Here is a 24,285-nt window from a genome sequence, read left to right on the forward strand (position 1 = left end):
AAGTGATTAAAGAGTCATCTATATTTTCAAAAATTCGTTTTTTTTTTCTTGTATTTAGTTGATGATTAATTGAAGAAATGTTAGTGGTTTATCTACAAGCCTATGGTGCCAAGTTTACTGCATTTTTTTTTTCATTTTATCTGATAATTGATAACATGACCCTGTAGAATTGGGGCCCAGCAGGGGTGTAATCGAGCCGAACTTGATCTTGAATTGAAATATCAATTTGGAGTTTGAACCTATTTCAAGTCTGAATTAATTCTAACCTAAATTGAGTTCGATCAAGTCTGATTCACGATAAAATCAAACTTAAATCAAGGCCTGATTCAATAGTGAAGGTATAAGAACGATATAGTTATCAACATTTAGATCTTCGATCTAAATATTATGTCATATATATTAAATTTTATATATTATATAATATTAAATATTGTACTATTATTTATTCTTTAGTTTGATCAAACTAGCTCACGATCAAGTTCAGCTCAAAATTAATTTCTTGCATGTTTTTCAAATTAAACTTGAATCTACTCACTTTCTAGCCGATTTTGATCATGTCTTAACGAGCAGAATTTGACAGCCAGAATGGTGGATCTTTAAAAAAATACTAAGTAGAGTATAACAAATAAAGATTTTTATATAATTATCACTAAAAACTTTTTAAATTTATAATTGCTATTATTTTTTAAAATATCATAATTATCACTAAACCTTTATGCTCATTCAAAAATATCATTTTGTTAGCTAAATTTAACTAATTATAATTAAAATCGAATTATTTTGCCCTTGTACAAAATTTAAAATAATTCAAGGGCTATCCAATAATTTAATGAGTACAAGAAATAATATCTTCTTTTTATGCAAGATAAAACCGTTAATAAATATTTCATGTGTTTGTTAATTTTAACAAAAAATATTAAGAAAGATCAAGATTTTAGTGTCATGATATTTTGAAAAAACTCGGTGGCAATTATATAATTAAAAAAAACGCTAACAAATATTACACTTAAATAGGCCTAGGTTATACCTTTCCTGCTAAACCTTGGGCTCACCCAGGCCCACTTAGGGTCGCAGTTAACTTTCATTCAGACCTTATCAAAGTTCATGGGTCCAATTTAATTAATCAAAGCTCAGTTTCTCCAAGGCCGGTTTGATCAAACTCTTGCAAAAGTTGATGTTAGGTAAACCAACAGTAACTATTCCTTCGATTCCCAGATTAAGTGACAATTTCTGGCTCAAAATCAATCTACTTGGCAGATAACCAATCCACTACCAAGTCATAGCAACCCAACACTAGTCAAAATTTGGAAAGATTTAATAATCGAATCAACGAACTTTTGTCCTACCAACTGAGCTACCCTTTGAAGAATTTTCTTCCTGATTCAGAGTCAAACGCCGAAATCAAGAGAGAAGGTTGCCACGCCTCATGAAATTCTAATTCTAGGAAAGGAAATGCACTATGCCTATTTCAATTCTCATTCTGACTGCAAGAAGAAATAAATGGTTTGACAAAGAATTTGAAATGTCCATTGTGGCAACTGGAATTGTCTCTCTTGTTTACAAAATAAGCAGAGCTCGAGGGCTTGAATGAAGAATCCTTGCAAGCACTCTCAGTTTCCCTAATACTAGAAGAACAAGCAGAGGATTCACAACGCATAATGGAAAACCTGAGCTTACTTATTATCCTAAAAACTTTCCATATATTGGAACTCCTCCACCAATCTAACACACAAATAGTTATCCTCAATTCATGATCATATTGAATTGCTGTTATATTCTAATATCCATTTTTATGCCGAAGTGGGCACTGAAAGTGACACTAAATAGTCATCTGTAAAAGGATAGGGAGAGGCTCAGATAACTTTCCATTGTATCTGATTCCAATCACTACCCTTTTAAGCCTTGCCCTTGAATCAACAAGGGATAGTGCAAAGGCAACAACAAGGGTCAAGGCCTCAAGATGCCAGGTCACAAGAACTTTCAAGGTTTTAAGCAATAATAACTCATCAACTAACCAATCTTGAAAGGACACAGTGATCACAAGATCTACTGGGGACTCAGGTCCCCCCACAGAGACCTCCCAATGTATACCCAAAACACAAGTCCCCCACAAATGGACTTATCCTGCTCAGAGAGACTAGAACATGAGAATCCAAGGATCAATATATGTCGAATAAAGGAATGAATACGTATAATTCAATGGAGTTTCTCTATTTGACAGTACATTGTAATTCCCCTCGCCTAGGCGATGAGGTGCTTCACATCCACTTGCGAAAAATTTGCTACTGATATATCTATGAGACCCTCGAAAGGAGTCCAAAGAAAGAAAAGGCAAAAAGAACACAAAAACTCTTGATCCAAACTACGCTGCACAAATCTACAAAAAGTTCAAGTTTCTGGGCCTGCCGCGACTAATATTGCTGTTAAGATCTTGAAGGACCACCAGTTTACATACAATTTCTGGTCCATGTACAATGCAGCAGGAGCACCAAGCATGTGATATTCGTACGTTTTAATTACAAATTGGACCAGCATCAACTTCATCAATGAGCTGTTCTCTGTAAAGGAAGATGCCTGGTAGCTTTTACTCATGGCCATGTGAGATGCTGAAAATAGGACTTTCTGCTAATCATTTGATGGCTACATCAAGTTAGAGTTGCACTGGTAACCCATAATTCTGAAACGACCTGATCTGACCATCCCATCCTGCGGTAACTATCACTTGACCCCAGGCATGAGAAGCATTCTGACAAGAAGTTTTCAGGAACTTATACTGAGACTTGTTCAAGGTAGACGCTGTAATCAAGCCGGATGGAAGCTTTTCCTCTGGCCAAGTTGCCGAACTCTTTGAAAAGAACTCTGGGAAGAACTGACTCAGAGTGAAACTACCAGAAGGTGATAGATGAAGGATATTGTCCCCTACTAGATCTTCTCCGTGGCTACCAGATACATTCTCTAAAACACCAGTTAGGTCCCTGAATACGTCTTGCTGCGATGGAAGATTCTCAGAGGAAACTGAGACCGCTTTTCTGGACTGTAAACCATTCCAAGGTACCGCAATAGAAGCATTACTGGAGAAGAAATGCTCACAAGACCATATGCTTTTCACTTGGTTTGATGTCAGTGCATCTTGGTTTACATGGTTCCAGACATAAATGTTGGAGTCCTCACTAGCAGAGATGATATGCTGGCCATCTGGAGTGAAAGATGCAGATACCTGAGTAGAAGAACTTCTGCGTCCTGAAAATAAAGAGCAGATGATGTGTGAGATTAGAAGTTCGACAGTCCTCCAAAATTGAAGTTTATGATTTCACAAAATCGACTTTTACCTTTGTACTTGGAGACTACATCAACCCCATCAAGAATTCGAATTTTTGAGTCAGCAGATGTTACCATCAGCTTCTTAGTATCGCTTGGGCAGGACTGGACACAGATTGCAAAGTTAAAGGACATTAGAACCATACAACGAATATAGGTAATCCATCAAAAGAGGTGAGGAGAAAACGGACAAATAACATAACACAGGGAGTAACATATTTCATGTTTAAGTCAAATTTAAAGTAAAAAGCTACCTGAAAGCCAGTAATCCTGTTACGGGAAGACCTCTTTTTCCTCTGTAGTGAGATCTGAGCTTCCAGCTCTAGATGATTATCTGAATCATGACAAACACAGTTATTAATTAATGACATTTGGAGATGCATTGCCTAGTTGAAGTGCTAAGTAGAAGCAATATTATAACCATTTTGAAACACAACATGACTGGCAAGCAGTTTGAAAGTTTTAGAAGACAACTCTAGGATGTTCCTGACTGAGATGTTTTTCAAAGTAAATAATCATTAAAAAAGTGACAAAATCAAACCGAGATCTTCACTAACACAACAGAATTGAATCCATGATCACCAGAAAGAAGTCATAATATTTACAATATGAAAAGTTCAAACAAATATTTGGAGTAAAAACATGAAATAGTTGTGTACCTGATGCATCATAAAAGCGGCAATTTCCTGTGATTGTGCCAACTACTAGTCCCTGCACAAAACAAGAAAAATTTATTGACCAAATTCTACAAGTGCCAATTCAGTAAGTGTAAGTACTAGATGGTTCAGTGAGGAGCATACTTGTCCATTCTGGTGGTAGCACACAGCAGTGATGATTTCTTTAATATCAGCCCAATCAGCAACCTGGCAACCAGGAATTTCCCAGATTCGTACTTTCCCATCAATAGAACCACTGATAAAATACTTTTCATTTGCTGGGTTAAATTGAACACAGGTCACTGCATTAGTAGAAAAATAAATAATCATCAGATTAATCTAATCTTAGAGTAGATATAAACAGTAAAAATGATTAAGAATTCTCATTTGCCTACCATAATTATTATGAGGGAAAATTTTGACGCAGTTGTTACATCCAACTTGCCACAAGCGGACGGTTTTATCTATTGAGGATGACAGCAGATACTGCAGAGAGTGCAAAACTTTTCACATTTAAGAACTGCAATTACATTTACAAAAAAAAAATGAAAAGAAGTATTAGCCTACAAGTAATAAGTATAAAGCTAACTGACCTTATTCGCCGACCACGAAAGATCCAAGACATCCCCATTGTGTCCATGAAACTCATGCAATGGTTCCTCAGATATCCGAAAAATCTTGGTTGGAATTACAACACAAGCTGAATCTGTTGTTTTCTTCATTATCATTGACTTGCTCATTTTCTCCTTCTTGGCTTGTATGGGCGTTATTTCCGAATTGTTGTTCACTGAAAAGTATATGCATGACGGATCATCATCACGAATGCCAGAGGTCTCTGATCGCTCACATTCCATCACACACCATACACGCACTACTCCATCTTCACCACCACTGGCTAAATACTGGCCATCAGGGCTAAACTTCATGGTCAGGATGGCACCTTGGTGAGCTTTGATTTCTTGCCCCTTGTAGACTGCAGAAAATTCCTTTGATCGCCTCTTATATGGACGAACTGTAACCCTTTCAACCCTACCACTGGTACTCTGATCACATGCTGCGAGACTTGAGTTAACTTTATTCCCTTCGCTATCTACAATGCCAGCCACAACACCCAATCTTCTAAGCCATCCCATCCTTCTCTTCTTCATAGTCTTCTCAGAATTGCTCGACGCTTTATTACTAGAAGCAACCTCGTGTAGGCTTCTTAAAATACCATCATCCGAATTCTTGATTCTGTACTCAAAGTTCTCCTCTAAGCTTCCATCATCAGATGTACTGGGTCGGTCGGTGGACCATCTGGACATGGAAGACCCATTCTCCGAACTGCAGCTTCTGAGAACAGCTCCTCCATCCGACATGAGTCTATCTGTGTCTGGCACAATTCCATCCACTGCCTTCGAATCATCATCAAAATTAACAGATCCTGGCTGGCGACCGTGATTGAGATCCAAATTCATCGAACTGATGAACTTATCCCGCCGCTCCCGCACACTGTCAGGCCTGTTAATCCAGAGAAGGTACCGTGGATCGCTGGAGACTCGGCTGACAAAACTCCCATCCAGGCAAATATCGTGCTTCGTCGGGCTACCAGGACACGAATCAGATGATAAAGACGAGAGCTCTTCCCTTGAGTCAAAGAAGAGATCCTCCTCTTCCTCTTCTTCACGGAGCAAGTGGCTACTAGCCATGGCTGTCTCACTTCAAAGTAAATGACAAGAGAAAATTCCATTTCAGTAAACAGTGCAGAGCTCTTATAAGCACTAAGCAACGTCATGAATTCCCTTCACATGAGAAACAAAGGGATAAACAAATGGGGGTAAATCTAAGTCATTCAATAAGCAAATCTACCCAAATCCGATAGCCCAAGATTGCTCTGCAAGTCCCAACCTAGGGGCAATGAACCTAGTCGGCAGAAGCATTGGCTTGGAATAGTAAAAGAGGAGGCGACCGACTTCATCTAATCCAAGGGGCAAAGCCCCTCAATCTCCGACACAGATTAAGGAGAAACGAAGCCCAAATCTCGAAACCAAGCAATACCAAACAAAGCAAAACGCAGGAAAACCAATAGAAATGAAGCAAGAAGCGATTTTGACCACAAAAGGATGGACTTTTACAACAACGAAGCAATTAGAAGCCAACAAACTAGAGAGAGAGAAGGAAGGCTCACCTGGACTCCCACGTTAAAAGCGTGCGAAACACCGTCGAATCCAAGCAACCTATCTCTCCAAAGAGATCTCCACCTGTGGGATTCAAAGCCCTTTCCCCTCCTCCTTCCCCTTCCCCTCCCTCCCTCGGCGAGATTAGAAGAACCGGGTCTAAACAATTCCACAAACACCCTAATAAACAATGGGACAGGGACCCAACGAGCTAGAAAAGAATGCGAGAGAAGGAGAAGGAGAAGGAGAAGGAGAAGGAGAAGGTGATGGTGGGTGCCTCGATCTCCGGGATCGGACGGATCGAGCAGGACGTTAATGGGATGCGAGACGAGAGAGACTCTTTATCTTTATTTTATCAATTTTTCTTTTATTCTTTTTTACCTCCACTCTTCTCTTCAGTCTTCTCTTCTCTTCTCAACGCTGCCTGCTCCTGCCGCTGTTTTGTACTGCTCTATTAAGCCCTGCTCTCATCCCCTCGCTTCCCCGCTGCCTTCCAAATTCTATTGGGAAATAGCCCGACCAAATGACATAAATCGCCCCCACTCCTTCCTCTCTCTCTTATTTATTCTTTGAATAAATAATAAAAAAATTAAGGGCTAAGCCGAGCTAACAAAATTTGAATTCTAGACCATTAAAAAAACCTACGCTCTCTGCTAACATATTAACTCATCAATAATTCTAACACCTTAACTTGTTAGGTAAGGGACAATATATATCATTTACTAAGTTTAAAAAAGATTAACTAATCCTTACTATTTACTTAATATTGGATTAGATCTCCTCATTATAAAAAAAATATATATATATATTAGTAAAAACTTTATATAAAAGCATCATTATCTTATAGATTTATAATTATTCAAAAAAAAAAAATTAAGTAGTCCACAGGTTCTCAGATTAATTCTTTGCTGGAATTTGTCAATTTTGTACCAATAAAATTTCCAAGTAAACGACCTGAGGGCTGAGGCTGGCTAATGAAATATCCGCATTCTTTGAACATTCTTTAGTATTAATTAGTCTTGAAAAGCATCCTGAGGCCCTAATTAAAGAATTTGGGGGGGGTCATGTAATGTATGCTTGGAACGTTACCAAGCTACATTATGCAAGGCCATACATGTCGCCTGTCATATTCAGGTCAAAAATAGAAACTTATTCAGAATATATTTCCATCTTCATGTCCCACAATTATATAACACCGATCGATGTGCCGCCAATTTATTTTTTTGTCGTTAGAAAGATTGCATTAGGATCTAAACATCTCCCTGTTTAATAAAATTAAATTTAAAGCTAATGGTATCCCATAGGGTATTGATTTGGGAGGTGACTTTTTGGGTTACAATTCAACTAGTTTTTTTTTTTTTTTAAATTATATTGTATGAGTACTTTTAAGTTTAAACCCCAGCGCATTAGTCATAGTCATAGTTGTTATGGGAGAAAGATCATTAAATTAACTTACATAAAGTTTGAGAGTTACTTTTGAATAGATGGTCACTGTCATAGTTGTTACAGGACTAAGATGTTTTAAAATTATTTACAAAATAAGAGCAGAATGTGAGATAATAAATTATATTTAATTTTAATTTATGTCATACTAAAAATTATCTAGTAAACTTTTTACCTCCTACCTCCTTTTGATTTTAGAAAGAGTTGATAAGAGAGAGAGAGTCAGATGAAAGAACGCCGAATTGTTTTACTTTGGGCCATTTTTATTTTCTCTTCTATTTTCTTCTCAAACAACGGTCTACAGGGGATAGAGAGAATCGAGCGTTGCCCAGGAGACTCCGGTTTCCCGCGCTTAGCCTCGAAGTCAACGTATGAGAGTTGACCGACGACTCAGTGAAACTGAAGACTGCGTCTTCTCACCTCCCAGAATACCATGGCATTTTACACACGCAACGAGACCAATCCACGAGACCCCGCAGATCAGGACCGTCCAACTAATGGGCCCCGCTCGGATCACGCAGATCTAGGCTGAGCAGTATATAAAACCGTGAGTCCGGGATCACCGTCCTTTCGTCCCGGATCCCGACTTTGGATGTATCGCTTGGACTTGGACGGTTCGGATCGACGAATGCTTCCATCCAGGTGTGGACGACGAGGCTAAGGAACGGCGGTTGTGGTAGGTGCGAAATGACGTTTTTGCACCTCAACTTTGTGCAGAAGCAGCTCGACGAGTGAGTGCGTGAGTCCATTTTGGAGTCCGCGTCACATCCACGCGTCCGTTCGTCCGGTTAATTTGGAGGGCAGGTTTTCTAATAAGAAAAAGATTACCTAAAGGGCAGTTCGGTCATTTGGATTTTCAACTATATTAGGTCAACGGTTCCTGTTCCTGTTCCTGTTACTTTTACTGTGGCCCTAAAAGCTCTTTTCCTTTACCTTCTCGGTGGAAGGTTCAATGTATTTATTTTCGTTTACTATGTCGATCAGCTCATTCTTGGGGCCGGACAGGAGGCTAGCCTGCTCCTAACATTCAAACTCATCATCTTCTCTCACAGGATTATGAGATTGGAGGACTATACCAGTGTTAGAGATAATTAGTTAATTAGACAATTTTAAACTATTACTTAATATACCAATAATGTACCTCGTATTTTTAACATATTTTGCATGTGTGATCTCTTCTTATGCGGATAATAAAATTTTAACATGATAAAATTATACATATTTTTTAAGTAAAATATAAATTATAATTAACATACTTATTTATAATTTAGTATCTAAATATAAATTATTACGTAAACTTATTAAAAAAACTAAAGCGATTAGGCAACCGACTAAGAGTAAACTATTTATTCCTGATTTACTTTTACCTTGATGATATTAGGACACCAATCTTGACACTGTTCCATTAATGCAGTGAAACCGATGTGCATATATTTGAAACTAATCTCAATGGCAAGCAAACATTCCCCTCTTTTGTACTCGAGTAATTAATTAACACTGCCGATCACTATTACCACCATGCATGTGCTTCTTTCTACGTTCTAGGGGTTTCCACCTCGGCATGCCGACAATTAATTAATTAATTAGTGCTACCGATCCCATAAATGTAATTAGTACGTACATTGCTAATTAACATGTTTGCCTCTTGCCCGTCGCCCTCCCCTCTCCCCCCGACAACCGCGTGGATTATAATTAGCGTACTAATTAATTATTACTTATCCATCGCCACCACCCATTCTATCAATCATTCCCATTTCTAGCTCTTTCCCTCCTGTCGATGAAGTCCATGTGATGGAACGTTGCACCTTCTAAAGGTGGAAACACTAATTATAATTTTATAGACTTTTGGGGAGGGGGTTATATTACTAATGCCTAACTTAACTTTTACGTAGCAAATCCCGTCTTGGGTTTCACTTAATTTCCTCACTGCCTTACTAATCCCGGGAATTCCGGGCTTGAGTTGAGAACTTAATTAGGGTTTTTTTTATTAACCAGTTGGACGTGTTATAGTCTTATATATATATGCATGCATCTTAATTTTTATTAAGTAGACGTGTCTCGCTCTTAGTCCAGCGCGACTTCCGATGAAGTATCATTATTGTTTAGTAAGTCCGTGGCATGGAAACTTGGCGTAATTTATTATTAGATGGATAAAGATTAATTACTAGTTTTAGCCGCAAGCGAGCGCATGCATGTGAGCAAATTAAAATGATTAAAAATTTAGTGACTCTTATTTTTTTAATTAAAAAATTAAAAAGATAAAACAAAAGTACTTCTTAATTTAATTTTTCCAGTCAAACATCAAATTAAAAAAAAAAAGTTTTTAAAAGTGAGCACATTTTTCCATACTTTTTAGCAATTAAATAGCTCATCATTTTATTAATCTTTTCGTATATAGTGTTAAAGAGTATTTATTATTACTGACGGCACGAATATTTACCATTTGATCATGTCTATTTATTTTAAGATTAAATTGATGGATGTAAAATTAATGATCTTAATACTTTGAGTAAGTTCTTTTAAGATTAAAATAAATAAATAAAAAACGAAATCAGATTTTTAAGGTCAAAATGACTCGAGATATTTTTAAGATATTAAAGTAAAAAAATATAAGGGGTATAAATATTCAATTATAATAAAATAATTTTGGTAAGCTAATCTTCTTGTTGCTAAAGACTATTATAATTATAAGATTATATGACAACCAATAGTATAAATAGTCTGAGAATATTCTACAGTAACGGCAAATTGGATTTAATTCAAGTCGGTTAGTTGCCTCCCACATGCTTACATGATTCCCTTAACCACTCATATTTAGACCCTTTTAAGATGAGATATAGAAAGAAAAGCCGTAGGTTTTTCTCTTTGATACATATAGTTGCATTCAGGTTGTAATATGCCTTCTGTCTAAGGAATTTCCAACTCTTAGTACACCAATCATGCTTAGATTAATTACAATAATCTTGCAATTATTGTCTACGTTTATGCATTACTGCCCACATAAATATGTAAAAGAAATTGGAGGGATACAAAGGATGTAGAGCTGTCGATGGGTTGCTGCTCTGTTCTTTCCAGTTGTTGTGGGACAAACTAAGGCCCACGTTGGGCATTCATATTTTATTAAAGTCCCAGGCTAGTTGACATGTTAATTATATATATATATCTGTTGGGTATTGAAGGCAAAGATTGAGAAAGAGAAAGGGAGAGAGAGAGAGAGAGAGAGGACTTATCTGTTGCCAGAGAAATGATTCAGCTGGAGATAGCTGATCGGTGCATTCAATTTGGTAATAATAAATGGGGATCAATTTTAGTTAGGGTTTAATTATATACATTCACTGGGAAAGACTCTGGTTATATTAGTTGATGGCAATAGGTTTATATTGTGTTGGGTTGGGTTAAGTTTAAGTTATATATGAGTTTATAAGAATTATACAGGTTATAAGTAATTTTATTTACTATTATATATGAATCTATTTGTGTTATAAATGTACTATTTGTATTATAAATGAGTTAAATAGGTTAGGATAATAAATACGAATATAATTTATCTAATAATAGACTATTTTTTATAATATGAATCAGATAATATTAAACCTAAATTATTTTAAATCCTCTAGGTTCGAGTGAGGTTAAAACTCATGGATTTTACTTTAATAAATATTAATATTAATATTTAGTAATTTTATACTAAAGTGTTATATGTGCATAGTTTGGTCTTATTCTTAAAAGTGCAGTACACACTGAATAGTAATAATATATAGTTTATTTTAAAAGTATTTTAAAAAGATATTATTAAAATGAAACAGAAGTAAAAAGAATGTTATGTTTATTTTTTCAGGAATTTAGTATGATATTTAAGATATAATACAAGGGGAATATAATTAAATTAAAAATTAGGCATTAAGCCTTTGGGCTGGGCTTGAGCCTTAATTCCCGTTACTTCGGTTCGGTGGACAATTCTGGTCCAATAAAAAGCTCTTTCCTGTGGATACATATTAATATTTCTCTAAAATTTACAATCCCAATCTAAACGGCTATAAATTATAATAACCACATCCTTCTTCTATTTTTATTTTCCTTTGTATTTATAGCTTTAAATATAAGATTAGGTCTTGATAATAGGAGATATCACTAAATTTAGTGTTCTTATTATACCCTTAAATGTACCGTTAATGCTGCTTAATGCATTATAGAAAAATATGGATAGAGCTACGAATAAAGTTAGTTTCCCATCACTCTCTACTTATCTTTTACCTGTTGAATTAAAAGGGCAACTAATACTCCAGAATCGTAGTGCTACGGTTCTCTTGCGTTGACCGAGTCTTTTGAACCATAATCCAATGGTTTTTTTTTCCTTTCCTTTATCCCTTTTTGACCCGATCCACAGAGAATACCAGAATAAACTGCTCCAAATGCTCCATCGAACATTTCGTCTACCAATTTGTTACTCGAGAATCAAAGGAGGCTTCAAGGTAGGTAAATTAATTCTCTGGATTTAAAGCACGTTCAATCTCCCAAAGTCCAACTCCCCACCTAATTAATCACCTCCAATTCCAAAACCAAAACCATGGGCCTGACTAAATTCCCCTGGTAAGTTGGCAAAACAAAGTAGATGAGATGATCCTCTACTGAAGAAGGCCCACCTTATCTGGGCCTTGAGAAAAATCCAACCCAGCTATCAACCAAACACTTCATTAAGCTGACCTATGTATGTTCTCTAGCTTTCATTTCATATGCACTGGAATTTTCAACTTACAACCTACGAAAAGAAACAATCAAAGAGAGAGAGAGAGAGAGAGAGGACAAAAAGAAAATCATCTGGTTGACTTCCAAGGAGAGACTTATATACGACTGAGACCAATCAATAGTTGGAAGACTGAAGTAGACTCTTCTACATCTACCCACACTTGTGTAAAAAATTATCGTAGGAAGACCTAATTAAAAAGAAGACAACAGCAAACAAACACCAACATCAAAGCAAATTAAGCTTCGTATCAGTATTCACTATAGATAGATAGAGAAAGAGAGAGCGAGAGGGAGATAATTTAGATGAAGATGACAACGGCAGTAGGGGGTGTACAAGAAGACGACGACAAGCATCAGAGAGGGATTTTGATGACGTGTTCATCACTCACCAAATGAAGGCAAGCGTCTAGTCCACGTCGAATTTCTACGGATTTTGACGTCAATTTAAGAAACCGACTCGTATATTAAATATATCTATATCTATATATATATATATATATATATACTTTACTTCCATGAGGGGTTAAACCCGCACAGCGAAATGTGGGGCCCAGGATGCTATTTGGCAGTAAGAGGACACGTGTTGGACTGCGAAAGCATGTGCGTCGTTGGGGTGGGCTCGGTGGGGGGAGTACGGCGGTTCTTCTAAGCCGCCGGTCACGCCGGCCGTGACAAGAGCATGTGTCGCCACGTGGCTTGGATGTGGCGGCTCTAGTGTCAATTATCAAGGTGGGAGTGGAACTATCTGCAAGTTAGGTTATAAATCAGTAACTTTAACAATAGTTTTTTAAATATTTTGCTAGGAAATAAACAATTAAAAGATTTTAATATTTAAAGAATGCAATGATAATTATGATATTTTAAAGAATGCAATGATAATCATGATATTTAAAAAAAAATTAATAGCAGTTATACAAAAAATAATAATATAATTTTGATAAATTTCTTTGGATTTGCACAGTCTGTAATTGTCATGATGAAAATGGTAGAATTCAAGACTTTTGGATAGAGCTTTAAATTTAAATATTTACTAGGAAATAATTATAATGATGACTCTAAAATAATTAAAATATTTTAATATTTTAAAAAATTTAATGATAATTATGATATTTAAAAGTCTTTAATTGCAGTTATATAAGAAATTATAATATAATTTTATTAAATTGTTATCCGTGACTTTCAACGTAGGAATGGATTCTTATCCCAATTTCTTTGGGTTTGCGTATAGCTATCTTATATAAGTCTGTAGTTGTCACAACGAAGATGCTAGAATTCAAGACTTTTGCATATATGCTAACATCTTCGTTTTGCTTGGATTATAGCAATATAATGATCTCATCAATACCAACTATTTATTGTTGTCGCATAGATGGTTGGTACATCCCCGAGATAAGAGGCCGTGAGATTAAACCTAGGTGTGGGTTATGAAAAAATTGGCTACTTGGCTTAGCCCTTGCAGCTCGATAGTGTGACGATTTGAAGACCAGATTAATAGCAATTTGCTGAGAGGTTTAGAAAAGGGTAATTATGTTCAATGATTAACTCTTATGTGGCTAGATTATTTGGATATTTAGCTAGATTTTTGCAACAACAACAAAAAAAAAAAACTCATCAAAGTCCTTCCATGGAGGAAATTTTAAGAAATAAAACCCCAAAAAAGTCTAATAGAAAGCTCTTGATTCGCAAACTGCCAAATTACCGCTGGAAGTCCTCCAATTATTTACACACATGAGAGGAATAACATAAGCTATGACTACTTTTATGCAATCTAATAAAGTGCAGTGCTTCAAAACTTCCTATTTATCCTCAAGGTATATTATGGATTCTCACCTGATTTCGACTCGTTCACACTTGCAAAAGGGGAAACTTCGTGGTCGTTCTTGCACATTCCACTGAAGAAATTCCTTTGGCCATAAACCTAAAACATGCAAGAAAAGTCCTGGATATCTTCTTTTTCTTATTCTCATATTCCCCCTAACAATGGGCCAGGGGTGGCTTGAAAAGTGGCCTAATCTGCAAGACGACATAATAGTTCTGTGGATGTTGATACTGGAGAAAAACTCATCCATCTCTCTCTCTCCTTTATTTTGTTTGAATGTGAGACCCATAAGGGTTTCTGTTCATGCTCTACCAAAACTTCATCACTTAATCTTCTCGTCTCAAAGTCGTCTTAATTTGTCCATACTTAAACATGATTCCCTACTTTGTCCTTTGCATTTGTGGCCCAAATCAATGATTTAAGTGGTGGACATTTTTGTCAAAGTCTTGTAGTGTGATTTGAAAATAGATAATCTTTTATTATGAGCTATCATCACTTTTTAGATACATTAAATGGAATGCATGTGATTATTACATCGCTTAGGGATAATAATTAACCATGGACTAAGCTTAGCAAACATACAATTAATCCTATTGGGATGACAAGATCCAGATCGATAACCAACAAAAATTTCTCAAAGTTTGTTTCCAATAATTTAGCTTAAACAGTAGGCAAAAATAATTATAAGCATCACATCACACCTCTCACTCAACCCCCCTTGCTATTTTTCATACAATAAATAGGATGTTAGGAAGCATGAAGGTGACAGATTCATTAATGTGCAAATGTTTCGAAAATTCCAACTCATGTCAAGCGAGGACTCTCTATAAACTTCCAAATCTCTTGTTACTATGCCTAAATGTATTGTTTCAAATGCCAAAAGGACATGGTCTGAAAGTTGTACGGGTAGAGGAAACAACAATGAAGCACCTGCTGCTGCAATGCAGCATTTAATGGCTAATAAATATTACTATAGTTATCCTAATTTTTTATATTATTATAAGAGACTTTATTATATTATATAATCTGTAATAATTTTACTTAATACTATGTAAAGTTGAAATTGGCACTTTGATAGTTAATTAAAATAACATTTTTCTAAAAGTAAAATAGTAATGAATAAATATAAGTAATAGTAGATAGAAGAGAAGAAGAGACAGAAGTCATCTAATATGTTATCCACATAAAATTTTTTAAATGTCATAGATTCTAAGTCTTATTACCCTGCTCTTGTTTTATAACTAGTAGTATTACAGTATTAGGGCTGCATATAAAGAGACCTGAATCTTAATGAAATATAAGCTTAACTTATGGAAAATGTGCATACATGCCATCTTGGATTATTTAATTAACGTTGCAACTATTAGGATTAAAATTTTGGAAGTGTTAAATAAATGTATTATATCTATTATCTAACTATTTAAGTTTTAGAGCAGTTGATGAATTAACATACTGTCAGAGTGAAATTTTTGAAAAATATAAACTTAAAATCTCATTTAGCCCTAATTAAAATTTATTTTTTATTTTTATTTTTATGAGATATAAGAGTTGTTCGCCATGCACACCTAGATTAAACTTATCCAATCTAATTAGTGTCTTAAAAAATAACAAAATATTAATTTTCCTCGCTACTCAATAACTAACTAGGCCTTATTCCATCCCCTTTTTGAAACTTGTTATTGAACCAAATTTTAATTTAATAATATTTAAAGTCTTAATTGCCGTGAGATTAAGAGAAAATGGTAATCCGGAAAGAACTTGGGGCTAGATGAAACACTGGCAGGTTCAAGCAAGACAGCCTAAAAGGCAATCTCTTTTGAAGATATCTAAGAAACGCTTTATTCTAGTTTGGAAATGGGTCCACTATTCTAAGATCCGGTCTGATAGGTTTCCTATCCGGATTTTCTCGAATATCGACTTTGATTTATCCATCTACTTCTATCTATATCCGGATGAACTTATTCTGATATAGGTTAGGAAGGTATGCAATTTTATGATAGACTTTTCTTATATACTCACTATTTAAGTAATTATGAGGTGGTAATTAGAATAACAATGGAATGTTAGATGAAAATTATAGACGAAAAAGATTAGATCACAAATAGCTCAAACACAAAGTGTTGATCATAAAACCATTAAATATAGAGTTATTATTTAAAATAATTCTAACTTTTTTTTATAAAAAAAACATATGATTTTGAGAGATTTATTAAAATAAGGATTTATCATTCTACACCTTCCATTTAATTTTAATTTTCTTTGTTATCGTCGCTTTCTATTGTTTCCATTCTTACCCCTTCACTCTAAAAACTCTAGCTTAACATATGCCTTAGCTCGGCTTGTGCCACCATTTGAATGATTCGGTATGGGGTAAAGCAATTTGATGAGGGCTCCTCACTTGGCCTCCTCCCAACTCTTGCCATGGTAGTCGATGACTACCGTTGGTTGTTCGGCCAGTTTGGTGGGTTGAGGAGTAAGATTGATTGGGATTTTTATAACTCGTGCCTTAGCATTTGTGCTCCTCCCTCAAATCTTTTTCGTGATTTATGAGGTTGTAACTTTGACTGCCTGAGTCACAATACTCATACGATGACTTTAAGCTGCATAAGAATTCATCTAGAGCTGTATTTCCTTCATTGTTGTTATTTAGTTGGTGTCTTCTTGCTTGATAATTTACTTTTTATCAATGGTTATAGGCTTTCGAGAATTGTTAATACCGTTAGAAAAATTGGGGAAGTCAACTTATGTGGCAGTCATACTAGACGAAATTAATTCAAAATAATCTCGTAACATTTATATTTATACGACTCTTTAATTAAATTAAGATAAAAAATTATATATTAATATAATTTAATTTTCTTATAATATTAATATAAAAAAGACTTAATCATCTTCCTCCTCTTCACCATCGTCGACCGCCAAGGCGCTGCGATAATTGCGGCGCTAACCGACAAGGAGGCAGCCATTGGCTTGCATCTACATTATGGTAATGTCGGTGAGGTTGCCGGCTCCTGCGCTAATCACACATGCCCCAAACAGGGACCTTGTGATGGAGGGGGAGGGAGAAATCATTGCCAGTCGGGGACCAACGCCTCTTGAGGATGTCGTAAAGGCTGATAGGGGTGGAGGAGAAGAGGGCCTGCCGGAGTATGGTGGTAGAGATGCTAGAAAAGAGGGCGACAGAGGCCTTTGATGCAAAGGATTTGGATGTCGATGACGATGGGGTTGGGTTTGGGGACCAAAGGGAGGGTTGTGATGGGGAAGGGGTATCGTGGAGTGGAAGGCAAGAGCGAGGTGGATCCTTGCGGTGGCGATGGTGATGGAGAACGCAATGAAGTCTAATTAGTGGGTGGAGTCCTTTGAGACCCTTCTTTCTTAATTTCTCCAAACTTGTTGGAAATACTTCGGGGGCTAGCTGCTTGTGCGGACTCCTCGCAACGGTGCCGGGCATGATGGTGCTAAACGTAAGGCTGGGTGACGAGGAGAATTGATGAGGCTATTTAGGTACTTTTACAAATTAATATCTTTTGCTAATTAAATTGATGACCTTGTTCACTTGTTAGGGGTATAGTTAGTCATTATGCGAATTCCGTCGCCGCCGTTACCCGTTTTACTTTACGCCGAGTGCATTGTAAAAGTTTAAAAATCGAGTATAATTAAGCGGGTGACGACGAAGTAATTAACCTTATTATATATTGTCCCTTTTTTAAAAAAATAATCCTACTTTCTCTCTCCTCCACATGTCACAATCGGCAGCCCACCCCGATTTCTTCTACGCACTAAGAGTGGGCCACCACAAGCGTGACTTCCCTCAAGCTTTTGTCGGGGGCCCCATATGCTGGCCACCATTCTGGATACACGTGCCACGTCCTCCTCCACACGTGTCGGTTCGCTTACCCCCACCGTAAACCAACCCTGTGGTTGACTCACACACTGTTCCAGCGCTCACCAACAGGTAGCAATGACCAATCAAGAGAGACACACGCAAATCATACTATTTTCAACAAAAAAAAAAATATATATATATATATATATATATATAATTGGGAGTATAAAAATGTGAGGGTCTTTTTTGCAAATACCCACCTGCATTCTATATTTCTTTCTCCTTCTTGCAGAACACACCCTCAGCTTGACATGGCAATTCGCAGATGTGCTAATTGAGGGAGGTGTTTGCAATAAGACTAAAGTATAGAGGGTAATGTGTAAAGAAATAAAATAAAATAGATTAGCGAATCCACTATCAACCTCTCTCTCTCTCTCTCTCTCTCTGAGATATGAGATGAGAGGCAATACCCACATCATGATTCCACTAACCCCAGCCTTGGACATTCTTCTCTTGCTGGCTTCCTCCTCCTCCTCCTCCTCCTCTTCTTCTTCTTAAAAAGATTGCTCTCTTCTTCTAGGTCAGGAGAGGGGCGATTTGACACGCAAGTACTACCTGCAAGAGCTTTGCATGGATACAGCCCAGTGGGCTCAGGTAAATCTAGCATCTATGTCTTGGATCTTGCTGTGGGTATGATTTGTTTCTGGGTTATTTCTTGGGTAGTTCCTTGTTCTTGGTGCTTTAATTCTGTGTGGATTTTTTTGGAGATGATTGTTTTGATTGCACTGGGTTTTGTGGAATTGATGAATTTGATGTGGAATTTTTTGTTTTGGTTTGGTGTATGTGAGAGGGTGTGCCTGCCTTTTAAGAGAGGGAGAGAACTCTCTCTCATCAGACCAGTGTATCATCTCTTTCCTCACACCTTTCTTTCCTTTGGCTTTAAGCCTTTAATTCCTGTCACCTCCTCCTTTTAATCTTCTTGAAAGCAGCACACCACTTTCTTCTCCCTACCTTTTACTTTCCTCTCTCTCTCTCTCTCTCTCTCTCTCCCCCATTCCTTTTAGCTTATGTAATAAAGCAGTGGCATGAAAAGGCTAGATTTGTTCTTGTGATGTACAATCTACATACAAACTTCAAAGTGTGTGTGTTTGTGTCTTTGTGGGTTCTCTTTCATCTTTTGTTAGCTGTTTCCCAATCTCCTCCTTTTTCCCTCTTTGATCCTTTCTTTTGTATGCTTTTCTTTTGTTTTCTTCTTGTTCATATAGATGCTCCATATATATATATATCTACATATTAATGTTTGATATACTACTACTACCACATCCTCTTTGCTAATACTCCTCCCTCCCTCCCTCCCTCCCTCCCTCTCTCTCCTTTGTTCCTATGGGGATGATCTGGCTTCCTTTAGGAGATAGGGCTAATGAAGCCCATAGAGGAGATGATGAGCTCAGCCAACAGCAACAGCAACAACATCATCATCCTCAACAACAACAACAACAACAACAACACAAGCAGCACCACATGCACCACCACAACCAGGCCTCAGCTAATGGAGAGGAGGAGTAGACCTCAAAAGGATCAGCCCCTCAATTGCCCTAGGTGCAACTCCACCAACACCAAGTTCTGCTACTATAACAACTACAGCCTCACCCAGCCAAGATACTTCTGCAAGACTTGTAGGAGGTATTGGACTGAGGGTGGATCGCTTAGGAATGTGCCAGTTGGTGGTGGATCAAGGAAGAACAAGAGGTCGTCCACCTCCATCACAACCACCTCCACCTCCACATCCCTTGTTTCTACCTCTCTCGCCCCTCCAGCTTCCTCAAACATCACTACATCAACCTCCGCAATCTGCACCACCTCAGGGAAGCTCCCTCCACCCCTCACCTTGCAACACATCTCCCTCTCCTCCTCTTCTCAGAACCCAAAATTCCACGAGGGTCAGGACCTCAACCTTGCTTTCCCACACCATAGCTTGCCTGAGTTCAATGATCACTTCCCAAACTTGGAGAGCAGCAGTGCTTGCAACACCACTGCAGCCAATGAGAACAACAACACCACTAACAACAGTAACAGTGGTAGCAATCCATGCACTGGTATTGGTGCCCTTTCTGCTATGGAGCTGCTTAGGAGTGGGATGAGTGGCAGAGGACTGGGGCCCTTCTTGCCTATGCCGATACCAGAGTACCCAACTGGGTTTGGTTTACAAGAGTTCAGGCCTCCTACACTTAGTTTTCCTCTCGATGGAATTGGTGGTGGTGGAGGGGCTGGAAATGGTTATGGAAGCTTGCAAGGGGTGCAGGAGAATAGAATACTTTTGCCATTTGAGGACTTGAAGCCAGTAGTACCTCCAACAACTGCTGCGTTTGATCAGAATAGGGGGCAAGGTGGGGATCCTCCTGGGTTTTGGAATGGCATGATAGGTGGAGGAGGAGCATGGTAGAATACTTGAGAAAAGAGGAAGAGTGATGTTACTTCTTTATTTTTATCTCTTTTGGTGTTCTTATGGTGGTGGTGGTGGTGGTGATCAATGACTTTGTTTGGAGTTTGTTCAGGACTAACAGCAGACAGAGAGGGGTGATTACATGGAGTTCTACCTGATTCTTACTTTCTTCTTTTTAGTTTCTCATATTCTCTTCTTCATACTTCACTGTGGGCATGTGAAGCTTATTTTTAGGATGGCTTCAAGAGGGTGTCTTTTACAAGGTGGATCTTGGATGTGTGGTGAAAGAAACAGCAGAGAGGCCTAGATTTTTTTTTTTTTGGTGTGGTTTTTCCCCCCTTATTTTCGTTTTATTTCTAATTTTCCTTTGCAGGGATAACATGGGAGAAGATAACCATACTTCTTATAGGTATTGCACCATTCACATTTGATCATAACAAGAAGAGAGAAAGGGAAAGAAGGATGGGCTCTCCCATGTATCTTATGTGTTTTGGAAAAATAATAATCTGGTATTGTGTATCTTAAAAACTGTGGGACTTTCAAAGATTTGGCGTGCTCAAACTAAAGTAGAAAAAAGGAAAGTAACCATGTCCTATTTGTTTATTTATATCATCAAAACAAGAGGTTTGAATGTAATATGTATTATTATTATATCAGTGTCTTCTCTCTCTCTTTCTCTTTATCTTTTGGCTTTTCATATGTCATCTATCTCTCACTCCTTCTGTAGCAGGTCTGAGACGTCCTGTCTCATCATCCCAACCAAGATTCTCCCAGCCATGAAAGCATAGAGAGGAGCAGAGAAGAGAATAAGTAGGTATGACAACAACGACAACACTCATTCCCAAAGGCTGCTTCCCTCCTCCCTCACATGCCCATTTATTTTATCTCAAGTGTTAGGCCATCTGGAAGCGGTAGTAACGCATAGCAAATTGTAGTATTATAATTGAAAGGTACATCCCCCACTCCTCACCCCCATCATGCCCTTTCTTTTTTTTCCTCATGGAGTCATGGGTTTTGATATAGATATATAGAACAAAACAAGCAGGGTGGAAGAAGAAGAAAGATGGATGACAATTACACCCCACCACTGTACCCACACTATTTTGAAAGGGCAGTCAATTGGAGAGCCAGTTCACCTGCCCAACGAAAAGTTTCTTCTTCTTTTTTTACCTAATGTTTCCCGTGCCCACTCATATATCAAACCCATGTATGATTACTTCCTCCCATGTCTTTGTTTCTTTTTCTCTTTTAATTAATGAACTGGCATGCCACTTCCCCTTCCCCATGCATTCATCTCTCTTTTAGGGTCCCACAGAAACATTCCCCTAGGGATGGGGGATGGGGGATGAGGAATTATTCCCCCCCCCACATTGTTGATGGTGGCACTAATAAATTACTTCATTATCGCCTATTTTAATGCGTGCTGTTAAGGAATGCGTACTACTTTATTGATATACATCCTAAATCCCAAATTTTTAAAAGATTGTTAGATTTCTCTTATCTATCTATCTATCTAGCGTGATGCTTGGTGTACTTTATTTGTAGGGCTCCCTCTCTTTAATATCTATACATTATTTTTTAGTAAAAAAGAAGATATTGTGGCCTTCTTATTAGTTCTTCCACATGAATTCTCTTTATATGAATTCTCCTTTTCTCGTATTCCTAGGAGAATGGGTGCAAAAACAAATGGTCGCAGAGCAGGATAACTTAGCCGCTGTGCTCGTAGATAAAGATACAGTGGATCTTTCTTTTTTCTTTTCTTTTTTTTACTTCGCATGCAACATAGTAATTGTGTGTCATTTATAGCTCTCGACTTGATTATTAGCTAACAGTTCCTAGTCGTTTGTCCTCGTCCCCTTATATCTTTATGCCATAGCTCAAGTTGATGTCATTTATTACTTGCTCTCAGTTGTTTGGCATTTCTTTTTGGCTCTCTCTCGCACAGTAGTTGGTTGTAGCAATGCGGAATGTAGGCATAATTCCTAGCTTCATGATTATGCTACTTTGAAGTACAAAATTATGAATTTAGAAGGTGAAAGTTAACTATGATCGTTAGATTCTTACGAGTGTAAACAAAATATCGTCGAGTTTCTCTCCCAACCGAAGAAGCGTCATTAGTCGCTAGAGATATCAAAAAAACAAGGATGAGGTACGGATGCAAGAATCTATTCGTTTGGCCTGTTTCAGCAGAACCATTTCACGAGACGATGGCGCACAGAATTCGATGCTCCTCTCTCTCTCTCTCTCTCTCTCTCTCTCTTTTTCTCTCTCGAGGAAGGCATGCATGTGTTGGAGTGCCATTTGTACCTTCTTGGCCACAATTTAAGTGAGAATAACAAGGAAGGAAATAAGATTTATTTGTAGAACAGAACAATCTGGAGTGAAAAAGAAGGGAAGAAACAGATGGGTTTTTCTGTCTATGTTGGGATTCTTTTTTGGTCCAGTATAAAATAAAATTCTTTTCCTCTTTCTAAAAAGATAAGAGAACAGTTTATACATAATTTACAACGTACCTCGTACGTTCTTGTCATTACGAGGATTTCTTTTGAGAGGAAAGAAAAATTAATGGTAACTCAGTAGAGATATCATACGAATTATAAATTTTAAATAGAAGAAAAAGATAAGTTTTATTTCTTTACAAAGAGAAACTCAAACAATTAACATGTTTATCTTGTTCTCTAACCATAGTCTAGAATTTGAAGGCAACTGATAACTTTCATTGGTGAAGAACTACTGCACATGAACCCCATTTCTGGTCTGAAATAGGAGTAATAGGAGTTGCTCGATCAGTGGATGGTAGAAAAAGGCTCTTCAAATCTGCATCAAGTCAATGGCTACAGTCTTGAGATCCCTGTCATATGTTTGTGTGAATTGGACGCCACAACTCTTTCCACTCGCACCCACCCAACCCCAAGTGGGTGGGACCTCTGCAGTTTGGTAGAGAAAAAGCTAGATCTCTCTTAATTGGACCAGTGTGTTTGTAAGTTGAAACGACTATTCAACCAACTTGAAATCAGCAATAAGCTTATCCATTTTATTAAAATCACCTTTATGTTTTGCTTTACCATATGGCCCTAAGTTTTCTGGTGTCATTTCTAATCCCTTGTGGTCCAAACGGATGTAAGAAACTAAAATGATTGTCATTGAATAGTGTTCATATAATCAAAGGGGCTCATGTTAAATAGATGTACTCAGTTTCAAATTCCAACGACACTGCTTTACTTCTCTCTCGAAAAATAGAAAATAAAAAATCAAATGGTTATAAAGAGAGCTATTAAATTACTTTGACACTCTTGTTATTAATTATCTCATAGGTTGAGCAGCAATAAATTCTCACCCAGTTTTGAGATAAATTAATGAGATGTTGCCATTTTATAACTTAAATTGAAGTACATGATGATAACGAGATGTTAAACAGGATTGGAGGCTTAAGGATAGGTTAAAATTTATGCAGGGATATAAAGATCATTTTATATTTATAGTTAAATCATCAATATTATAATGATTTGTTAAGAGAATTAACATCAAGACAATTTTGAGACACTAAAAATAAAATGAAGGGGTCAAACAATAATATCTAGTAGTATATGAATGAAAATTAAAAAAAATGCAAGTTGACCCTAATAAATCTCCTGAAAGTATTTCATGTAACTGCAGGCATTCTTATTTGGACCAAAATTATTTTACCTCTTATACTTTCTTTTGTATTGCCTCCTTACATTTTTAACTAAACTATAAATACAAACATTGCTAACGGAGCTGAAAAGAAATAACTTAAATAATTTAATGCCAAATCTTTTTCTAAATAAAGATTTAAATAATTCTATTTCTATTAAAAAAAGTGTGTTTCTAAAATAAAATTCAAGATGATTTAATGG

General features: G+C 37.0%; 2 protein-coding genes across 3 annotated transcripts; one reads left to right on the forward strand and one right to left on the reverse strand.

Moving 5' to 3' along the window:
• Nucleotides 1-2,167: 2,167 nt before the first annotated feature.
• On the reverse strand, nucleotides 2,168-6,615 carry LOC140784956 (uncharacterized). Of its 2 annotated transcripts, none has more exons than XM_073132598.1 (8): nucleotides 6,142-6,615; nucleotides 4,568-5,672; nucleotides 4,370-4,460; nucleotides 4,119-4,252; nucleotides 3,978-4,029; nucleotides 3,573-3,652; nucleotides 3,330-3,423; nucleotides 2,168-3,240 (listed from the first exon to the last, which is right to left on the reverse strand). In XM_073132598.1, exons 2-8 carry the CDS (start codon nucleotides 5,660-5,662, stop codon nucleotides 2,651-2,653), a joined length of 2,136 nt encoding a protein of 711 aa, XP_072988699.1. In that variant the 5' UTR covers nucleotides 5,663-5,672; nucleotides 6,142-6,615; the 3' UTR covers nucleotides 2,168-2,650. The 2 variants fall into 2 exon arrangements, with proteins under 2 accessions (XP_072988699.1, XP_072988698.1); XM_073132597.1 differs by having other exon boundaries at nucleotides 4,119-4,276.
• Nucleotides 6,616-18,388: 11,773 nt separating this feature from the next.
• On the forward strand, nucleotides 18,389-21,818 carry LOC140784462 (dof zinc finger protein 1). Its single transcript, XM_073131882.1, has 2 exons — nucleotides 18,389-18,618; nucleotides 19,373-21,818. The coding sequence occupies exons 1-2, from the start codon at nucleotides 18,595-18,597 to the stop codon at nucleotides 20,405-20,407; spliced, it is 1,059 nt and encodes a 352-aa protein (XP_072987983.1). The 5' UTR covers nucleotides 18,389-18,594; the 3' UTR covers nucleotides 20,408-21,818.
• The last annotated feature ends 2,467 nt before the right edge of the window (nucleotides 21,819-24,285 follow it).

The sequence above is a fragment of the Typha latifolia genome, chromosome 3 (assembly GCF_019914945.1).
Source record: "Typha latifolia isolate L0001 chromosome 3, TyphaL0001v2, whole genome shotgun sequence".
NCBI lineage: Eukaryota > Viridiplantae > Streptophyta > Magnoliopsida > Poales > Typhaceae > Typha > Typha latifolia.

Excerpts from the sequence above, each read along its gene's own strand:
- LOC140784956 (XM_073132597.1), bottom strand. The coding sequence starts at position 5,662 with ATGGCTAGTAGCCACTTGCTCCGTGAAGAAGAGGAAGAGGAGGATCTC. Across the intron at positions 4,277-4,369 it reads TTTCCCTCATAATAATTATG|TGACCTGTGTTCAATTTAAC; the intron begins GTAGGCAAATGA and ends CTACTAATGCAG. Across the intron at positions 3,241-3,329 it reads TGTAGTCTCCAAGTACAAAG|GACGCAGAAGTTCTTCTACT; the intron begins GTAAAAGTCGAT and ends CTTTATTTTCAG.
- LOC140784462 (XM_073131882.1), top strand. The coding sequence starts at position 18,595 with ATGGATACAGCCCAGTGGGCTCAG. Across the intron at positions 18,619-19,372 it reads ATACAGCCCAGTGGGCTCAG|GAGATAGGGCTAATGAAGCC; the intron begins GTAAATCTAGCA and ends GGCTTCCTTTAG.